The 22,687-nt window shown below is 49.0% G+C and overlaps 1 protein-coding gene across 1 annotated transcript in view; it reads left to right on the top strand.

Annotated features, from left to right (window-relative positions):
* The window catches only part of BLMH (bleomycin hydrolase), a 648,489-nt gene that overhangs the window by 473,995 nt on the left and 151,807 nt on the right, over positions 1 to 22,687 (top strand). The window contains exon 11 of the mRNA XM_069615257.1: positions 13,176 to 13,245. Coding sequence (XP_069471358.1) covers positions 13,176 to 13,245 — 70 coding nt within the window. The remainder of the gene's footprint in view (positions 1 to 13,175; positions 13,246 to 22,687) is intronic.

Here is a 22,687-nt window from a genome sequence, read left to right as displayed (position 1 = left end):
ACAAGAAGTACAACAACTGCTGGAAAAAGGAGCCATAGAGGTCGTGCCTCTATCTCCGGTAACGGAAGGTATTTATTCAGTGTACTTCATTGTACCCAAAAAGGATCTAACCATGCGCCCTGTATTAGATCTGCGGCCAGCGAACAAGTTCATCAAACCCCAAAAGTTTCGTATGGTGACCTTACAGGAAGTGATCCCACTGCTATCACAGGGAGATTACATGACAACATTGGACATGAAAGATGCATACTTTCATATTTTAATGTTGCCAGCGCACAGAAAATACCTCCGGTTCATGATAGAGGGCAAACACTACCAGTTCAGAGTGCTACCCTTCGGCATAGCATCAGCACCGAGGGTATTCACGAAGGTACTGGCAGTGGCAGCGGTCCACCTGCGCAGGTTGTCCATCCCATTTTACCCTTACCTCGACGACTGGCTCATAACGGGATTCTTACGAAACATGCTTCTCCAATACCCAAAAGACTGTAGACCTTTTGTTCCAGTTGGGCTTCTCCATCAACGAAAAGAAGTCCAGCCTAGGCCCCGGCCAAATCAAACAATTCCTAGGGGCTCTAATTCAAACAAAAGACGGCCTCGTCTTCCCCTCCAAAGAGAGGGTCCAAAACATGTTGTTTCAGATCCCTCAATATGTGACCGGTCGAGAGGTGACGGTACGCAAAGCAATGCGCTTGGTAGGCATGATGGCGTCGTGTATTTATTTGGTACCTCACGCGCGCCTGCGCATGCGCCCAATGCAAGAGTGGCTCAACAGCCAGTGGTGTCAGGCCAGCGGACTATGGGACGACCTAGTGGTGGTCTCGCAGGCCTTAGTTCTCTCGCTACGGTGGTGGACAAAGGAAAACCTAGAAAAAGGGAAACCCTTTGCCACACCCGCGGCGGAAGCCACTCTAACCACAGACGCATCCCTCACAGGATGGGGGCTCACCTATCCCATCAGACTGCTCACGGAGAGTGGACTCCGAACGTAGCATCCAAACACATCAATCTTCTGGAGCTACTAGCGGTGTTCAAGGCGCTAAAAGCCTTCAAGGAACACCTACAAGGCAGGACAGTGATGGTCCTTACCGACAGCACCACAGCCATGTATTACTTCAGCAAGCAGGGGGGAACCCACTCTCCAGGACTGTCCAAACTGGCCCAAAACATATGGAAGTGGGCTCTCAAACAGAATATGTTCCTTCTGTCACAACATGTACCAGGGGAACTCAATCTGCTGGCAGACAAACTCAGCAGAGATTTCCCCCTGCCCGAAGAGTACGAATGGCGACTGCACGAAGACATCGTCTTCGACGTCTTCACGCAATGGGGGTTCCTAGAAATAGACCTGTTCGCAACCCTGGAGAACTCACAATGCCAAAGTTACGCCTCCAGGTACCCCCAGAACCAATCCAAGGGGAACGGTCTGTCGATTCAATGGTCAGGGAGATTTGTTTACGCTTTTCCCCCGACTCCCCTTCTCAACAAGTTAGTGCACAAGATGCACCAGGAACAAGTAACCATGATACTGGTGGCCCCAATGTGGGCCCGACAGCCATGGTTCGCTCACTTGATGGAGATGTCTCTATCTCCCCCAGTGAAACTCCCCTGCCCGTACAACATGCTGTCACAAGACAGGGGCAGGACTCTGCATCCATGCCCCCAGAACATGAACTTAGCAGCCTGGCTCCTGAGATCATAGAATTTGGACATCTACAGCTCCCACAGAGATGCATGGACATCCTCAGGGAAGCCAGAAAACCTAACACTCGCCACTGCTATTCTAGCAAATGGAAGAGATTTGTCATTTGGTGCAGAGGAAAGAGCATCAACCCAATTGACTGCTCTCCCACACATATTATTCTATTCCTGACCCATTTATTGGATTCAGGTCTAGTGTTCAATTCCATTAAAGTCCACCTAGCGGCACTTTCTGCATACACCACTTCCCAACTCAAAGTGTCGTGGTGGAAGATCCCTGTTATAAAGGCCTTCATGGAGGGAGTAAAGAGAATACACCCCCCGATAGCTGACCCAGCTCCCGGATGAGACCTTAACGTGGTACTTACCAAACTCGTGGGCTCACCATTTGAACCCATGCACAAAGCATCTCTTAAAGACCTCACTCTTAAGACTGCTTTTCTAATAGCTATCACCTCCATGAGGAGAGTAAGTGAACTACAGGCTCTTTCTGTTCTAGACCCCTTTGTGACAGTTCACAAAGATAGTGGTTCTACGCACTCACCCAAGGTTTGCTCCGAAATTCATCTCAAAATTCCACGTAAACCAGTCTATAGAACTACCAGCGTTCTTTCAAAATCCTTCCAACTTGGGAGAAAGGACTCTGCACACACTAGATGTCCGCAGAGCGGTTATGTTCTACATGGAAAGAACCAGACCACTGAGGAAGACTAATCAGTTCTTCGTCTCGGTGGCAGCAGGAAGAGAAGGGGATGCAGTTTCAAAGTCCACTATTTCTAGATGGATTGTTCAATGCATCACTCTCTGCTATACTCTTGCTAAGAGAGAACTGCCCTTTAGGCCAAGAGCACATTCTACTCGAGGCACGGGGGGGGTCCATAGCATTCATTGCAAATGTTCCCCTTGAGTCCATCTGCAAAGCGGCTACCTGGAGTTCTGTGCACACCTTTACAAAACACTACTGTCTAGATTCACACTCTAGATCTGACTCCCAGGTGGGACAGGCAGTATTAAGAGATCTTTTCTCTACTGTTCCTTCTCATAACCCACCGCCAACTCCGGGTACTGCTCGCTAGTCTATGCACAGCATGTGATTCTAAGCAGATTAACAAACATCAGAAGACAATGCATTCCTTACCGTAAAAGCATTTCTGATGATTGTATCTGCTTAGATTCACATGCGCCCACCCTTCCTCCCCGCTTGGATGGAAGGAACATAGACATCCTTTTTTTATATATTTCTCTCTTTTCTGTACTCACTCACGTCTAGAAGGCTCCCTCAGGGCAGAAAAATACAAACAGAGGGACCTCGACGCGTGAGGGATTGTGGGTACAACACACGTCACTATAGGGATAGTGTTACAGACACGCCTTGTCGACGTCCCCTTTTCGACTACGAAAAACAAAATGCAATACTCCGCAGTGACCACTGGATGTCGGACCTATGCACAGCATGTGAATCTAAGCAGATACAACCATCAGAAATGCTTTTACGGTAAGTAATGCATTGTCATATGAGCAGGTATGTTTTTTTGTGTGCATCTACAGTAAAGTTAAAAGATCCCAGAAGATTTAGATGTGGTTTGCTGATTTGTTTTAAGAGGGTTCCAAGAGCTATTACAAATTAGAAATGTTTACACATTTTGCAAATGATCAGAAAAAACATTCTCACTAATGCACAAATCAAGTGACTGTTCTACCAGCATGCCCTGTAATGTCGGACGGTGAAGAGAAAACCCTGGCCGTCACAGGCTCCTCTTGCAGACAAATAACAAAAAGGGCCAAGAGAAAAAGGCACAGCACATGGAATGGAATGGGGCAATATATATGTCTCTCCCTGATGCACAAAGCAACCATGACTTGCATACCTGATCTGCTTGGATGTGCTGCAGGATGCAATGAATGCACTGTCCATCCCGGTCTCTTCCTGTGGCAAAGAAATGAAATGGGCCAAGAGCAAAAGACACGGTTAAGACTGTAGGATGTTTTAATCAGCCAACAACTAGTTCAGGGGAATTTGCTATCTGCCCAAATGAGGCATGCATAATTTGTATTTTTTGAATACATTGTTTTTATGAACCTAGGACCCCCAATTTAACAGTGTTTCCCTACAGCCTCCCTCCTCTTTCAGGACAAGAAACACATAGGGTTGCACAGCAGGTGTATTTATTAACAAAATAGAAAAAAGTAAATCAATTTAAATCTAAACAAATTATGCCTCATCCTACGTCCCATCCCCCTTCCTCTGTACTGCATGGGCGTCCCTTGCTAGGGACTGGAGACGGAACTTTTTCCACCAGAAAAAATCTTCTTCCCCTTTAAATTTAGAGCCATGCGGGGGCACAGCCCTGGGAGCATGCTTCCCTGACTCTGCCCACCTGCACCACTCTTTAGTCCTCGTTTCTGCGTCAACGGACCGCTTTCACCAGCGCTCCTGGGTTTGGTTTCGACCTTGTGATTCCACACGCTCTTCGCCAGATACTGTATTTTGTCTTCTGCTTTCTGTTCTTTATCAGGTACTCGGTCCTATTGCGCCACGCTCCTCCCCGGCGCATGTCGATTTCAGCGGACTTCAGCAGGTATCCAGCCTGCGAGGGGCTCTTCCCTACGTCAGAGCCCCACGATCTTTGCCTCCGCTGCCTTGGACCCGAACACGACTCGGAGGGTTGTATCACGTGTGACATGCTTACACCGCGCGCTCTGAAGAACAGTTTAGCTCGGTGGAGATAGCTCTTCGAGAAGTTGCCTCCTGAGGACTTTAACTTCGTCACACACAAGTCAAGGCCCAAGGTAAGGACGCTTTTTTCCATCGCACCCCGCACGTGCAACTCCTTTAGTAGGACTAGTCCAAGTGGGAGGGACCATTCAGGTACTCACACCAACACAGGTACCGAGGCTGAATCAGCTACCGGCCACCAGGCCGAGGGGTCACTAGATCCTTCCAGAGACGGTGCTGAGTGACCGCAAGGTTCTTTTACCGGGTGTCCACCCGAGGGGCTATGCCCTACTGCCAGACAAATGTCTGAGTGGGCGCCTGTACGCAGCACTACAGGTGACGCAGCTGAAGGCACTATGCCTACCAGGCCTTGTGCTGAGGTACAGGGTAGGCCTCAAGCTCCACCGCCAAGAGTCCAGGACGAGGCCTGGCCCAGCGAGGCGAGCACCACGACCCAGGCACGTGGCATGCAGCCCGACAAAATGGCCGCTCATCTGACACCACCCCTGTTCGGGGAGCAGGTAGGGGATAGTGTCCAGGTGGGACTGGTCTTCGCCAGGTACCTGGTCTACAGCTTATCCTTCAGCGTCCCAGGGCAGATGTACCCCACAACAAGCCAGGCAGAGCACACACAGGCCCCAACAGCTTTGCGCTACTCTGTCAATACACCTACCACCCCACCAGCCTGTGAGGACAGGTTTTTTGAGAAATTCCTCACGCTTATGAGGTCCCCTCAGAAGGGTGCCATCGTTCAGGATGTGATCAAGAACGTGCTACCTCCCGTCCTGCCGCCGGCACCTATAGTAATTGCTCCAAGGCTCCAGCGCCTTTGGCCCATGCGCAGCCCCAGATACCCATGCCAGGTCTTTCGATTAGGGCTTCCCTGCCTCCAACAGTTCAGGCGGTTCCACACCAGCCTGCAGTGTCCACACCTCAGACCTTGGCGCCCAGCACTCCTCCTCCGGCGCCAGACACCCTAGTTGACACTGAGGAGGAGGATCCCGACACGCCATCTTCAGCCAAAGCCTTCCATGAACAACTTGCAGGCTTGGGGCTTCCACAACCCGAGGTGGAACAACCTGAGGCGGGGTCCTGGCCAAGATCCCGATGCAAAATGCTGTAGTCGCCATGGCCAAAAAGGGATGGCTTAAACCCCATTCGGCACAGTTTACCAATCTGCGCCTCAACGCCAAGTACAGGCAACTGGAGTGGGATCCACTCTTGATGTCTGCACACCCTCAGCCACACTCCAAGGTGATCACTGCGGCCTAACTATTCCAAGCCTCAGCCTCGGGCGTCCTCGGCTTCGGCGCTTGTAGGCAAGGAGGAGATGATCTTGGAGGCTTACGGGAAAAAGGGTTTATTCCAACACCTTCGTCAGACTAATGCAGACGCCATGCTTGCAGCCGGTAACCAGAGGCTTTGGTGGGAAATAGCCGACTTCCAGAACTTCCGGTGCACAGTCAGGCACGTTTCAAGGCGGGGCTGGCAGAAGCTAAAATGGTGGCCCAGGACATCATGGAGTCCACTGTTGCGCAAATAGACACCTCAGGCCATGCCATCTGCATTACCACGGACATGAGGACGGCCTGGCTACGGCCGACCAAGTTCAACCCGGACGTCCAGGAATGCATATTGGACCTTCCATCTGAGGGTGGCGACCTTTTTCATTCCACCACCGATGAGGAGCTTGATAAGAACAGTTCCTAGACTGTGGCGGAGGGGGTGGATCCTGCGGCGCCAGGCTTGCCCTTCACGCACAGTATTGGGGGGTGAGGTTCACTGACCCCCTGGATTCTATCCATAGTGTCCACGGGTTACCGCCTACCGGTTCCTCCCTCTCCTCCCCTCCACTCCCACAGATTGGGACAACAACTCTGTTGGCGGAAATTCGATCCACCGCCATCTACACCTTCGTGAACAAAATCAGCAAGATTCACTAGCACATAGACGCCAGCTCTTCATCCACAGACCCACCAAATTGTCACACCCTGGACAACACTGAAGACACACTCGAAAGTCTCACTGCACACACATCATCTTCCAGTTTTGCTGCATCATCTATAAGTTGGTCGCCCTCAAGTCACCCAGCTACCTCGCAGACAACCTCAGCATCTCCGGTGTACATCGCATCACCAGAAGCCAGGACACGTGCAGACTTGAAATGAGCTGCTGCAAAAAGGAAAGGACCAGAAAACAAGCCGTCTCTGGCTATGCCCCAATACTATGGAACCTCCTCTTCGTCGGCATCAGACTCGCCCCCACGCTACTACAATTCAGGAAAAGAACTCAAGACCCACCTCTTCAAAGAGTGTCTCCTCCTCAACACCTAGGCCATCACGTCACCCCTCGTGCCACCTGACTAGATGCAGCACGCCCTTCTCCTGCCCGCCACCCGGGACAGCTGCTACCCCCTCCTATGTATCCTACCACCCGCTGTATTATCTGGTCTGTAGTTACCACTGAAAGCACTGTTTTGCATCTGTAATGTTTACACCTCTGTAAAGGGCTCTGTTTTATGTATCTGTATTTGTGTATACCTCTGTAAAGCGCTACATTGCTTCTGAAAACTAGGCCTGCACTCAATAAATACCATAATTATTTGGTAAAGCTAAACAAATTCAGAGAGACTTTGGAAATATATTGCAGGAGAGTGTCTCCCCCATTTCCATGGCAACATGTGATTGCATAAATGCTTTTAGATGACATTTTGCTCCGGCGGCTGCAGGCATCACCAGTAGGGGCGTTTGATGCAGTTTGTGCTGCCGGAGCATTTAAATGTAACTCTTCCCCCCCCTCTGCCCCCCCCTGACTTTAAGATGGTCATGGCGAGCCAGTGCAACCGCAAGTACCCTTGGGTCGACAGACACACCGAGTGCAATCTCTGCTTGCCGAGGGACCACCCCGAGGGGAACTGCAGAGCGTGTAGTAGGTTTAAACCAAAAACACTTGACCGTTCGATCAAGCTTTGGGCCCACCACGCCAGGCGTCAGGAGGCCATGGCAGCGGAGGGCGCCTTCAGCGATGGCAGCGACGCCGTGCTTTCGGACGGCGAGGGCAATATGGCGTCGAAAGACAGCCGAGCGCAAGTCCCCGACCTCGGACGGTCGTCCGGCAGGCAGCTATGGGGAAGACCCCCGGCGACACAAGCGCTTCCCACAGCACTTCCACAAAACACATGAAGTCGAACTGGGACTCGACGCGCACGTCGAGTTCTCGGAAAGAGGCACATAGAGAACGGTCCAAATCGGCGTCCTCTGGGCGTTCTCGATCTAGATCGCCGCATGACTCCAGGCAATCATTCTCTGTTGCCAAGAGTGCCTCGCTCCCCAAGGTTACGGATGTTCGATCGTCGGAGGACGAAGCCGACTTCCATCCCCAGACCGCAGATCTAGTGGTAGTTTCCCCAGCACTTGTACAAAGCCTTCACTGGTTGACAAGAGAAAATCTGTCCAAGGGGAAACCCTTTTACGATCCTGAGATACAGGCGGTAGTCACAACCGATGCATGCCTGACAGGGTGGGGAGCTTACCATCTCCACCACACAGCTCAGGGTCTCTGGTCTCACTCAGTGGCCAAGAATCACATCAACCTGCTAGAGCTTCTGGCAGTATTCAGAGCGCTTCAAGCGTTCGAGCCCTACCTGTCCAAGCTTGCCCAGAAAATTTGGATATGGGCACTCAGACGGAACATATTCCTGTCATCACAACATGTTCCAGGGGATCTCAATACTCTAGCGGATGCTCTGAGCAGAGACCCACTCCCAGAGGGACACGAATGGTGTCTACACAGAGAAGTCGTAGAAGTTATCTTCTCTGTGGGGTTTCCCCACTATAGACATATTCGCCACAAGCGAAAACAGACAATGCCCAGGATTTGCATCCAGGTTCCCCCAACCAGACTCCCAGGGGAACGCCCTGTGGATGAACTGGTCAGGAATGTTTGCGTACGCTTTTCCACCAACTCCTCATCAGGAAGGTGGTCAACAAGATGAACAGAGAATCGATGACGCTCATCTTGGTTGCTTCCATGTGGGCGAGACAACCGTGGTTTCCACACTTACGCAGATTAGCGGTGTGCGAACCCATCAAACTTCCGGCCTGGTACAACCTACTGTCCCAGCACCAAGGTCAAACAGTGCATCCTCAACTCAACTCAATGAACCTGGCAGCATGGCTCCTGAGGTCATAGAGTTCGGACATCTCAATTTACCACAGAGGTGTATGGACATCCTTAAAGAATCTAGGAAGCCAAACACGAGGCACTGCTACTTTGACAAAGGGAAGAGATTTGTTATCTGGTGCCAGAATAAACAAATCAACCCAGTTGATTGCATTCCTTCCACTATTGTTACATACATGCTCCACCTGCTGGATGCAGGACTGGTTTTTAACTCACTGAAGGTACACCTGGCAGTTCTGTCGGCATACACCACTTCCCATAACAAGGTGTCGTGGTGGAAAGTACCAGTAGTTAAAGCCTTCATCGAAGGAGTAAAGAGACTTCACCCTCCTATTTCAAACCCACCACCAGGATGGGACCTTAACGTGGTGCTATCTAAACTCATGGGCCCCCCATTCGACCACATGCATAAAAGCAGTCTCAAACACCTGACTTACAAAACGGCCTTCTCAGTAGCAATTACATCTATAAGAAGGGTCAGTGAAATTCAGGCTGTCAGTGCAAGATCCCTTCTTTACTGTTCATAAAGATAAACTGGTTTTACGCACACACCCTAGGTTCTCACCTAAGTTTATTTCCAAATTCCACGTGAACCAGTCCATCGAGCTTCCGGCTTTCTTCCAAGATCCACAAAGCTCGGCTGAGGTGAGACTACACACCCTAGATGTGCGTAGGGCGGTCCTCTACTATGTAAACCAGACCAGACCGCTAAGGAAAACAGACCAGCTGTTTGTCTCCGAAGCTACAGGCAGAGAGGGGAATCGCGTCTCTAAAGGTGCCATCTCTAAGAGGATTATTAACTGTATCCAGCTGTGTTACTCCCTTTCTGAAAAAACTCTGCCTTTTACGCCGAGAGCCCACTCTACAAGAGGCATTGGGGCCACTCTGGCTTTTATTGCAAATGTACCCCTTGACACCATTTGCAAAGCAGCTACTTGGAGCCCTATTCACACTTTTACGCAGCACTACTGCATTGACATCCATTCCAAGACAGATACTCAAGTGGGACAAGCGGTTCTAAGACATTTATTTGCTCATGACCCTTCTCACATCCTACCTCCTTCTTCAGGTACTGCTCACTAATCTATGCACAGCATGTGATCTAAGCAGATTCCACAAGCCTCAGAAGGTATACATTACTCACCGTAATCGTTTTTCTGATGCTTGAACATATCTTGTTCAGATTAGAATTGCCTAGCATTTCGGTGCTGGACTGCCCCAGGGCAGGACAAAGACTGATATGTTTGGGATATTTCTTCTCTGTGAAAGATAGTGAGCTAAAGACTCTGGGTAAGGCTATTGTAACCAGGACTCATGTCTGGCAGAGAGTCTCCCAGGACCCCCCTTGTTATCTACAGGGAGAAAAGGCAGCGAGCCTTTAGATATCCTTCATACTGTCCAAGTTCCTTTATGTTTAAATAGGAGCTAATGAGGTGGCTACTCTTGTCTAAGTGTCTGGATTGCCTGATATTCCAAGTTGTCTTTGAGAATAGTTTTGGAGCCTGCATTAATCAATTTGGGATTGCCCCATAGGTTTAAAGTGTCGACTTCGCTCGAGAGCAGCATAGCGCTGTATAGAGTATGGCTAGCCAGCGTTTGGGCTGTTATCTTTTAACAGTAGGACAGTACTGTGAGTGTAGGTCTGTACGTCCATTGGAATTAGTCCTTGGTCAGGCGCTGTTGAAAAAGGTGTTTTTAGACATATGCAAAATTTGAGAACTGTGGGAGCTTTCTGACCTGACACCTGGATAGCGTGCCAGAGGATGGGTGCGTGACAAGAGAAAGATTGTTTGCTGGTCCACTTTGCGGACGAGTTGTGATTCAAGCCGGTTGGTCGATTTGCTGCATGAGGACTGTGTGCCACCAGATATGTGGCTTTTATCCACCAGGTATGCTGGTGTTCTATTTGTGACTGCTTTGTGGATAATACATGTAGTCTTGAACAGTAGCTTGGTCTGGAGAGGAAGCCAGTGTAGATCATGTAAGTGGGAGTGATTCGGTCAAATTTGCGTGCACCTGCAATACGACGTGCTGCAACGTGGTAAAGACAACCCAGGGAACTACTATGTTCACGTTAATCCTATGGTCTATGGGTCTTTTCTTTCGATGAAATCGTGGTCTTTGTGTTTCCACTGCTAAGCTAAAGCACTCTTTGCTTACGAAGTTCGTTAAATTTATAGATCTGCCTCTAATCCCCTGGGAGTTTGTGAAATCAAAAGGTCTCATCTGCAAATGATATTGAAATATGTGCCAAAATTATCATTTGAACATCAGTGGGAAAACTGGGCACCGTCTTATCGAACACCATTCTCTACTCTAAAATACTGTTTTTTCACCCACCAAGTCCGATCGAACTGTCGACGAATTTTCGCTACATAATAGCCTAATTGCTATAATTAGTAACTTTGGAATGCTTTGTCTGCTTAGAGCTCCATAACTCTGATCTAGGGACTCCATCAAAAGTGGTTTTCAGCTCCACAAACGAGAGGTATAGCTTCCGTTTATATTACACTACACATTTTTGTAAAATAAGGTATAGCCTGAAAGCTTTTATCCACGGTGCTTATGCCCCTTTGAAAAACCAGCCTGAAGGTGGAATATATTTTTTGTTATCTATTTTTTATTTTATTTGCATTTTTAAAGCACTTACACAGCCCGGCGGCATCGAGGCGCTGTTAAAGGAATATTTCTTAGTTTCTAGCTGCGTATTTACAACGTGCTTAATACCCAGAGGTTTCGAAGCACATTCCCGAGGATCGAACCTGTGTTGCTTCTTGTCGTCTTGTTTCCAAGGCGAGCGCGTTGCTGCTGAGCTATCCTCCTGGGATCTAGCAATCTATCCAGCCATGCTACAATGGTCTTACCAAATACCTTGCTTGTAATGTCCAAAAGTGAAAGTGGACGCTAGTTCCCTGGGATGTCTTTGCCACCCTTTTTGTAAATGGGAACTATCTATGCTAAACTCCATGAATGAGGAATTTTACCGGACGCACCAATACTAAATCAATACTGTTTGGTAAGGGGGCCCTGTTTTTAATCTAGGGTATTAATGCAGGGTTATACACACACCCGAAGTAGGTCCCAAGGCTTTTCCCGTTTTTTGAGATTTTATGGCAGCTTCCATCTCACTCAAAAGCAAACTGGGTCAGTGTCGCTTTCACCTAATCTCTGGCCCAAATCTCTGTTCCCAGAATCCTTGTATAGAGAATCTTTGGTCTCTATACAAATTACCAAAATGATCAAGCCATTTCTGTTGGAAATACATGATTCAGAATGGACACCTGGTAGCTTGGCCATCACGCACAATTTTCAAAATTAATTTCATATTACCGACTTTTGCAGCATCTGTCAGCAGACAGATCCCATTTGTCACATGTAAAACAAATGTATAATGCTTTTGTAAGTATAGCAGGCTACACTCACCTCAGTCAATGCATGGCCAGGAACTTTAACTAAATCAAGCAACCTAGACTTGGCCTCTCTACGCTCCGAGAGATACCACAAATCTTTATGAATAAATGTTTTTCTATTTCTTACATACTCATTTATTAGAGGTGAAGTTTTATTTGAGCATTCTGGGAAACCTTGGTGTTCTCATACATTAGCAGTGTTTTAGTAATGCTTTAGTTTGCTGCCTTGTCGCTTGAAATGCTGTGAGGTGCTTTCGATTTGTTTAGGTGCTAGGAATTCACGTGGAATACTTTATTCTGTAGTAAAAATAAAAATCCAGCATCTCCTTTGCCATTTTCAAATGGGTCTGTGTACACAAACATCAACTTGGATTCCTTCTTTTGCATCCACAAAAGTTGATCACTGAACATTGTTACTTCTTACTTCGCCCAAGTTGCATTTTTTCAGCCAAACTAAATTTGTCTCTTTTAATATTGGACCACAAGATGGACATAGAACCACTAAATGTAATCCTTATACAGCGCCACAGTAATGCTTATGTTATTTTTGTAGACGAAAAACAAGGTGGTAATCTTTGAATTGAAAAATTGAGCCATGTTGATGGGCCAACGTAAAATAATGCTCCTGTGTAGGTGATGTTAGGACATGGAAAACTTGCATCTTTACAACGTTGGTTCCACGTGTGGTATTCAGTTTTTCTTCTTTGGGGGGATGCATATAAAGAATTGTTGGGACATTGAATTGGGTAATTACAATAAAACGTTGTAGGTCCCAGAATGCTCTCTTGTTATTTTCCATTGCAACCCGAAACTAGGATTGCACATATTCCTGCGCCCCAATGTCATGCCGACTAAGTATAGTCGGCCAAAAGCTTTATTTCACACTTTGTGGGATATGTGCTCTTGTCAAAATCCTTCTGTTTCATTGACTGTCATGGCCTGCACCAGGAATCAGCACTGCCTTGGGAAGTGGTACAGGCTTGATGTTCATGTTCTATGCGTTGGCCGTTCGACAGGAAGCGTCATTCCGCAGGACAAGTTGAGAGCCTATTACATTGACAGTGTGGTAGGACATTTTTTTCACCGAGTAACATGTTTTTGTTATTTGTTCATACATATTCTCATTCTGTGCAGTAATATGTTCTTTTCGTGTGCTTTGTTTGCAGGAGGCAGAAGAAGGAGCTTTTGAGAAATGGAGGGTTGAAAACTCGTGGGGCGATGACCGTGGGAATAAAGGTAAGCAGGTGGGAGTTGCTATTGGTCTTGGTGCACTGGAACGTATTTGGGAATTAGATTTGAATGAGAAGAATGCCTAGACTTGTGAGAGCTGCATATTGTGGCCGGCCCTCCGTTATCCAGTAGGTTTCTCAACACTAGTGCTGATGTCCATAGGTAGAGATCAGTCACTAACCCTGGATTCTATTGCAAGTAGGAAAAATAAATTAATAACGCAATAGAACTGGATTACATTTCATAGGTGTAACTTGATCAATCCTGACAGCCAACATATGCTGGTATTAGTCAAGAAAGAGAACTCTTATGAATTCTGCAAGTGTGTAAATGTATAAGTTCCAATTCTGAAAATTCCCTAGCAAGTGTTGGTCCTGAAGAGTTATGGATAACTCACGTTGGTTTTAATCCATGTGCTTTACTTAGGTTTGAGTTAGAGGAATTGGGCTCTCGAAAAGGTTCCTTTGTCAAGATCGGACATTGAAAGTAAGATCATAAAATCCAAACAATCTACAGAAATGGGCCCCAATGGTCTTCCTAATCTAGTTCGGAAGGAGGGTCCACCCCTATGTGCAAGGCTTTTTTTTTAGTTGACCAGGAGATAATGTGAAGTGTACTCCCAAAATCTTGATGTAACAGTTATGTAGCCCCACTTTTTAAAAAAGGGCACCGTACATACCTAGAGAATTATCGCCCCTTAAGTGTTTTGGATTAGTTCTCAAAGATGTTTGCCTCTTTGCTCTTGGATGAATTGAACGAATGGGTATCATCTATGGGGCGACCAACGTAATTTCAAACTGGGTTTAGGGCAAACAGTGGGACATATTTATATGGAATAATTGTTAAGCTATTGCAACAAGACTGGTGTGAAGACCCCCTAGTTATCTGGCATGCGTCAATCTACAGCTTTCGACTGCATGGATGGAAACAAATTGTGGGACCAACTTTGGTCCTGGGTGATTCTGTGAGGCCTATTCAAACTAATTATGGAACTCCATGAAGTTGTGCCCAAACAGATAAGGATGAATTTGAGTAGAAGTCGTAGCAAAGAACCATTTGCACTGGTTGGCCTAATATGGGGCTGCGTTTTAACTCCGTCTTTTTAATTTATACTTGTCCGACCTACAAGATGAGTTAAACAAGTGCCACTTCTTTCCCCCAAACATCAAACACATTTCAGCACTCGTTTGTCAATGACCAAATTGTATTTGATGCTATGCAAATTGGTCTGCAACACTCGCTGGTGGGTCTAAATCATTGTGTGGAAGTGAACAATTAAAAATTAATACAATAAAGACATCTGCAATCTTGATAACAAAAAGTGACAGGAGAAAAATGTAAGCAAACTTGGGACCTAGATAAAATAAAAAAGTTCACATGTGATCTTTTATATCTAGGTTACCCAATTCATGAAAAACCTAGTCCAGTCAGGCATAACATAAAGACTAAAGATTAAGGTGTCTCATTTGTATGTCCAAATAAGCAAAATAAAATCCAAATATTGTAGGTATTCATTTATTCCATTGATTATTAAAAGGGGAATTTTTTTCCCACATTAACCTGAAGGTTGCAAAGGATGACCCTATCCAAATGGGGCAAACTAACCAGCATTAAGGGTTGCTTTTGTAAAGAAGAATGTCAATACTTCTTTGCCCTTTACAAACTGTGTTAATTCAACATGCATTAGGTATTACTTCTTAGAAAATAATTATTGACTGGAACAAATTAAAAAGTTTAAAAACATTTTTAGATCCTCTCAGGAATTCTATGTAGATTTCAATTTGGCTATGTCAAATAATCAACTAAAGTACCTTGTATGTTTTGTCACATGTGATGCGATATTGTCAGCAATCCATTCTAATCGGCAAGCACTTCTTGACAATCTGTGAAGGGGGCTTTATGAGCGATGTAATCCGCAAAACTTAACAGCAGGATATACATCGTATTCAGAATATGCTCAAATGTTGATGCCTTATAATTTTCTATCAAAGTATCTGTTTAGATTTCCCGAAAAGAATTATGGATGTATTTATGAGGTTCCATTTTAATTTGCTTGGAAAGCTCGAAGGGCGTGGCCCCAATTGAGGGATTGCAAAAGAAAATGGTTTCTGCCGATGGTGTCCGCACTCAATAGAATTTGAGATTTTAAACCACCTAAGTAGTTGTTTTGCAATGGTGTCTCTGACAGAATATATTTTTTAAAGTTGTGTTCATGATTTATACTTTCTAAATGCTAATGATTTTTGGCATTGTTTGATGAAGCAAAGGCAGCATGGCTTGATTCTGGCCTCAATAAGATGCCTGATTGTTATAGATTAAATGTTAGATTCATCAATTTAAAATTGTATATTGAAAGGATATGTATATTTTAAATGAGTCCATTGTATTTGTATTGCTGATTCTCAGTTGTATTGATGTGGATGCCTAAAAATGCATATCAGAAAGGTTTAAAACTAAATGCAATCGTTAAAAATAGTTACAGGGAGAGGTCACCAGGGGGTGCATAGGCAATGGCTGCCTAAATCCCGAGCTCCTGCCGGCGCCAGGTCAAAACGGGGATTGAGCCCCCCCCCAGGGGAAAAAAAAAGCGGCCCATACCGGCGGTGAGCCCCCAGGGTCCCACCGGAAGAAACAGCGGAGTCCGGAGACCCGGACAAGCAAAGATCCAGCCCTGCGGCCTCGGCGGCGCGAGCGCCACGGACGCCCCGGACGGCCGAGGGCTAGGAGAGAAGCGGAGGACCGCCGGCCCCGGGAATTGAGGAGAAGGCGGCGGCCGGGTCCTCCCTCGGAGCAGACCCCTCGCTCACAGGGTGACCGTCCACGATGCGGAGCCGCCGAGCTAACGCGGGATGGGCCTAAGCCCCCGGGGCGAGGCGGCAGACTCCTTGCGCCTCGTCCAGGCAGCCAGACAGCGGTGCCGGCGGCCCGCGCCCAGGGACAGCAGGAGAACTACCGCCTGCCCGCCCCAGGCACCAGTCAGGAGGGGGCCGCAAAGCCTTCCTTGGCCTCCACCTCTTCCAGAACTATGATCGAGGTGGGGCCGTGGTCCGCGCCCCCCCACAACAGAGAGCAGGACAGTCGCCAGGGGCCCGGGGGCTCCCGCGCCGGTTGCGAGGCCCCTGCCAGAGGTGGGCAGGGCGTATGCCCACCCGATTGCGCCCCCCCCCACCAAAAACAAATAATATGAAAAAAAAGAGGAACAAAGGATCACGAAGGTGGGTGAGGTGGGTGGAGAGTGCCCACCCCCCTGTGCCACGCACGAAAGACACCGCAGGATCCGGGGACTACCGGGCCAGGTGTGAGGCCCCCGCCAGAGGGAGGCGGGGCGTGTGCCCGCCTGGTGACAGCCCCCCATAGATCGACGAAGGATCACGGAGGTGGGTAGGAGAGGGTCCCCCCACCCCCGAACAACACACGAAGCACACCGCAGGACCCAGGGAATACCGCGTGTGCCCGCCCGTCAACGGACCCCCAGGAGCAGCAAAGGATCACCGAAGTGGAGGGAGGGGGGGTTCCAGCCTTCCCCCCGAGGGGGGTCCCCATAAGTGAGGCACCTGCTGGCCCGCCGGTCGATCCCGGGTCCCCCTCAGCACCGGGGTACAACTACCGGAAAGGCCCTGGGGGGCACCTAATGAATTGGCAGAGGAGCCTGCAACGGTTACGTTTCCAAGAGACAAGTCCCCGTGTTGCCAGTCCGTCCCACGACAGAGAAATGGCCCACTCGGAAGCCCCTGAACCGTCGATGCGGACCATGGAAAGAGGCTTTGCCTCAGTCATACAAAAGATCAGGGATATGCGCTCTGACATTGCGCAGAAATTTGAGAAAATGGACCAAAGGCTGGGCAAAGTCGAAGACCGACTCCTCCAAGTGGAGACCAACCAGTCCACCTCAGCAACACAAGAGGTAGAGATGAACTTGAGGCTATCGGCCCTAGAGAAGAGGGAAGAGGAGAGATCGAGACAAATGGATGATTTCGAAAATAGAGAGCCGAGGAACAACCTTAGATTCTTCGGGGTCCCCGAGGCGGAGGGGGAAACGGAAAGGGAGGTCATCAGAGTGGTGCGGGATATTATTTCCCTCCTATTTCAAGAGGAAATGACCACAGAGCTCACCTTTGACCGGGTCCACAGAGCAGGGGGATGGGCTGGGGGGCCCCGATCTATCTTGGTCCGGTTCCACTACTACTCGGAAAAGACAAGGGTGCTGGAAGCCGCCAGGAAAGCTCAGGAGATTACATACAATAATTCCCAGGTATCAATTTTCTAGGACCTCTCCGCATATATGTTGGCCAAACGCAGGATGTGCCGCCCCCTCACCCAGCTGTTGAATGAAAAAGGGGTGCGCTACAGATGGGGCTACCCCTTTTCTCTAGCCTTTGGATACCTGGGCCAACGATCGATGTTGATCACAGAGGAGGACATTAAGGAGGCCATCCGGGATTATGTGTCGGAACCAACCCCTCGTAGGGGTCCCACTGGCCCGGCTCTAGGAAATGCAGATGGCTCGGGCCCATCGGGCGGAAGAAGAAAGAGAATAGGCGCAAGGAAATTCAGAAAGATGAACACACCCTCTCCAGCAAAGGATGGAGAGTGGCATGACCCTGAGGGATAGCCAGGGGTAAACCTGGAGGCCACTCCGGAAGTAGAGATCCCTCGGTGAACGACGTAAAGCGGATCCTACCGAGGGGTCTTAACCAGGGGGGGGGGGTGGGTACCCTGAACGTGCGGGGGCTGAACACCCCCATGAAAAGGTCTCTGATTCGTCAGGAATTTAGGAGGGCGAAACTGGACCTGCTTTTCCTACAAGACACACACTGGGCGCGAGGGAAAGAGCCCAAAATGCAAGGGGGCGAATCGGAGAAGTCTTCCACGCCTCCCACAAGGTAAAAAGAAGAGGGGTGGCCATACTGGTAGCAAGGGACGTTGGTTTCGAGAAAGAAGCCATCCTGAAAGACCCCGAGGGCTGCTACCTGTTGGTTCGGGGCTCCTTACAGGGCTCTCCCCTAACCCTGGCGGTAGTGTATGGTCGAATAAAGTTTAGGCCCATTTCTGGGAATAAGTAAGGGACAGGCTCAAGCTATTCGTACACGGCCCAGTGGTGGTGGGGGGGGGGGTTTAATATGGTGCTAGACCAAACTGTTGACAGAAAGCGGATAGGTCCCCAGAACCTCAGACCTGCGGACGAAGCCATGGCGCGTATCTTCCGGAGAGTGAACGATGATCTGGGTTTGGTTGATACTATCCCGACACTCAGAACAGAGGTTCCTTCCTTTACTTATTACTCTACCATCCATATCTCGTTCTCTAGAATAGACTACATCTTTGTGGACGAGATCCTCCGTCCGTATGTTTCAGGATACAGGATAGACCCAGTCCCCTGGTCGGACCAGGATCTGGTCCCAGTCACCCTAGCGGTGGATTGGTGTAGCGAACGCAGAGGTCGCTGGAAATGCAATGACGCCCTATTAAAAGACGAGGCTCATGCCCAGGAAGTCCTGGATGCTATTACAGATTTCTTTGAGCTCAACGACAACAGGGAGGTGGGCACGCACACACTTTGGGACGCCTTCAAGGCTACCCTACGAAGTGTTCTCATAAAGCTAGGATCCCAGAATAAAAGGGAGAGAGAGGCCCAGGAGAAAGCCCTGTGGGAAAAAATAGCCTGTCTCCAGCCAGGAGCCCCATCAAGGCGGACCCTGGAACACGACCGGGTGGCCGCACTGGAGGACTACAGGCTCCAGCTAAAGGACCTCCTCCTACACAAAACGAAGAGGAGTCTCCGGATGGTTAAGCAAAAATACTACGAGAAAGGGGACAAGGCGGATAAGATCCTAGCCTGGAAGCTGAGGGAGGTCCAGAGGAGTAGAAGGGTGATGGAGTTGAGGGACGCCCAGGGGACCCTCGGATGCGATTCTCCCCACATTGGAGAGGCCTTTCGACAGTATTACAAGACACTATACTCCTCAGAGTATGACGGGGACGATACCCAGATAGAGGCCTTCTTGAATTCCATCCAGATTCCGTCCCTGTCGAGGGATATGGCTGAGGGGTTGGAGGGCCCGGTAACCGAGGATGAGGTGGACAAGGTGATTAGTGGGGATGAAGGTCGGAACCTCCCCCGGGGATGATGGCTTTACTGTCTACTTTTACAAAAGATTCCGTTCCTCCCTGGCCCCGTACCTAGTAAGGGTTTTCAATGCCGTGCTGGAAGGGGGCATCCTCCCCAAAACTATGATGGGGGCCATAATAGCCGTTTTGCCCAAGGAAGGGAAGGACCCCGCGCAATGCTCCTCTTACCGCCCCATATCGTTGTTAAACATTGATGTGAATATCCTGGCCAAGGTGGTGGGGAGGCGGATGGAGGGGATAATGCTGAAGCTAGTACACGGGGACCAGTTGGGCTTCATTAGGGGAAGGCAAGGGTCAGATAATATCCGCAAAACGATAGATCTGCTTCATTTTGCCCAAGAAACAGAGCTCGATGCATGCGTCCTCTCCCTAGACTCGGAGAAAGCCTTCGACAGGGTCGAGTGGAGATATATGGAACTCCTTCTCCAGAGAATGGGCTTCGGGGCACACATGTTGAGTTGGGTATCCGCCCTCTACAGAGCCCCCACGGCTCAGGTCCAGGTGAATGGGAAGCTGTCTGATCCATTCCCCCTCACTAGAGGGACGAGACAGGGCTGTCCACTCTCTCCCCTGTTATATGTACTTACGATGGAGGCATTGGCCATAGCAATCAGAGACCACCCAGTCATCAAGGGAATTAGAAGGGGTGAGGTTGAATTTAAGCTTTCCCTGTTCGCGGATGACATTTTAGCCTACCTAGTGAACCCGGGCTCTTCACTCCCCCCTTCTTGGCCCTGGTGGCCGCGTTTGGGCGCTTCTCGGGCCTGAAAATTAACACTACAAAATCTGTCATGCTCCCGATGAGATCACTGGATCCCGAGCTAGACCCCCTGGAAAGGTTTCATGGGATCGCAGTGGGGAAGGACGCTATACGCTACCTGGGCGTGCTTCTCACCAGGGACTCATCGAAACTGAGCAGCTCAAACTACGACCCCATAATGGCAGTGATCACATCAGACTTGAGGAGAGATGGGGGGAAAATGATCCTTTCGTGGTATGGCCGCATGACTGCGGTAAAGATGAACGTATTACCACGGCTCCTGTACCTATTCACGGCACTCCCAACCAGCATTCCAGAACACACTTTCAGAGCCCTACAGAAGGCGGTTCAAGACTGTGTATGGCAGGGGAGGACACCAAGGACGGGGAGGACCATCCTGACCCTGCCGAGGGAAGAGGGGGGCTTTGGGTTACCGGATTTTCACCTTTACTTCTGCACCGCCCAGCTGCACGTCCTCCTGGAGCAGAGGAAAGGTGGTCTGGGAACGTACTGGTCATACTGGGAAGGTATGGACGCCCACCCTCTAAAGGTCCGCGACCTCTTGTTGGCCACGCGCAAGTCAATCCCTAAACACCTGAAAACTCACCCGACCCTGGGTGTCCTCTGGGATATCTGGAGGGAGGGCCCGCAGACTTCTTACTTTACTACATGGCCGTCCACGATGACCTCTCTCTGTGGCCACCCACTCAAACTGGGTAGCAAAGGATTTCGACACTCCAGGCCTGGTCAGACATGGGCATGGAATGAGCCGGGCAGATGTTCAGAGACTGCAAATTCTTAACCTACAAGGACATGAGGGACGCTCTCGGGAGAGAGTCTCTCTCAATTTTTGAGTAGCTCCGTTTTAAGGGCATCCTCTGCGACCAATCCTGGGGCACGAACCTGAGGAGACAATTGACCCCCTTTGAGAAGCTCCTCGACTCGGCGACCTCAAAGGGTGCAGTATCCAATATGTACAAAATCCTGAATACTTATAATCTACAGGGCAGGAGGAGCTTCCGCACATTTTGGAATGACCTGGCAGGAGAAGAGATCTCGGAGGACGCCTGGGCCAGAATATTCAAAATAGCATTCCATGGGAACTTATTTATCTCAGACATGAAGCACAACTTTAAGATCCTACAGGAGTGGCACAGGGACCCGGTAAAACTCTCGAAGATGTTCACGAGAGTGTCGCCAAGGTGCCTGAGGGGATGCGGGCAGACAGGCTCCAGGGGCCACATGTGGTGGCATTGCCCGAAAGTCCGGGCCTACTGGGAGGCAGTGAGGGGCTGGATAGCGGAAGTAACGGAGGAACTTCTACCGCTAAATCCCCTAACGATGTTGCTGGGTCTCCCTCCGGAGGACTCGGAACTATACCGATACCCAAGGATGTGGGAAACCATGCTGAGGGCGGGCAGAGTAGCTCTCGCCCAGCGGTGGAAGAGCCCTGAGGCCCCCTCCAAGGAGGACTGGCTGAGAAAGGTGAAAAACATGTTCTTGATGGACAAACTAACAGCCATGGTAAATAACGACACTAGCTCATTCCTGGCAAACTGGTATGGAGTGCAACAGTCTTGGGGTTGGGACGTGCTCTGACTCTGAGCCAAGATTCCGGGCTGAACGGGGCGGGACTAGCCTTGTGATGTGTGACCATCATCCTGGGGACCCACGACCCGGGGGAATGGTGGCCTTCAGCCAAACGGAGATATGGTCTCTAATCGCATCATCTTCTATGCATGAAACACAAAGATTAACCAGAGCCTCCCGAGTGGAATGCGCCGGACTGGACACGGGGAAAGGGGGAAGGGTTCCTGTTGGGGTGGGGGGGGTTGGAGGGGAGGCGGGGAAGGGGTTATTTATTTTTTCTTTGTACGTTAACAAAATGCTAATAAAAACCAAAGTTTTTTTAAAAAAAAATAGTTACAGGAAGGCTCTGACAATGTTTGTCTTCTATTTGTGCTTGGAGAAATCCCCAGCACATGATTTTGCAGAGACTGGATTTCTTTGGGGCAGGGACTCTGTCAGAGGAAACTCTGGTGAGACTGCCGCAGGAAAGGGAATCTTCCTTTAATGGACAAATGCAGCCATGAGTCCATGAAGAACTAGTACAAATCTCACATGGGTCCTATCTTGCATCCCTTTGATCCTCACAATGCAGACAAAATGATGGGCTAGCTCAACGGGCAGTGGCAACAAACCTTAAGATCTTTGGAGGATGTGAAGTCATTGGAAATAGATTTCAAGATTTTTCTCCATTACTGGAAGGGCACGTGGCACTTTTCACAGGCAGCACCTATTTAAGAACCAGCATTTGCAGTCACATTGGTGCTGAACACTTGACTGGTGGGTTGTGGTGCACACTTGTAGGAGCTGTAAACAAAAGGCTTCTGGTCGCAGAGCAAAATCATTCTTCACTTATACATTTTAGAGTTGAGAGCCTTAAAATGGGACCTTTCTTACTATTAGCACAGTCTTCAGAATAAAATGGTGAGGATATTATGAGCCAACAAAAACAATGTTTTATTTCTAGAAGCAGGGTGGCATGTGCATGTTAGT

Source organism: Ambystoma mexicanum, chromosome 9, assembly GCF_040938575.1.
Source record: "Ambystoma mexicanum isolate Mex_15411 chromosome 9, UKY_AmexF1_1, whole genome shotgun sequence".
Lineage (NCBI taxonomy): Eukaryota > Metazoa > Chordata > Amphibia > Caudata > Ambystomatidae > Ambystoma > Ambystoma mexicanum.
This window is presented reverse-complemented; position numbering and strand designations above follow the sequence as displayed.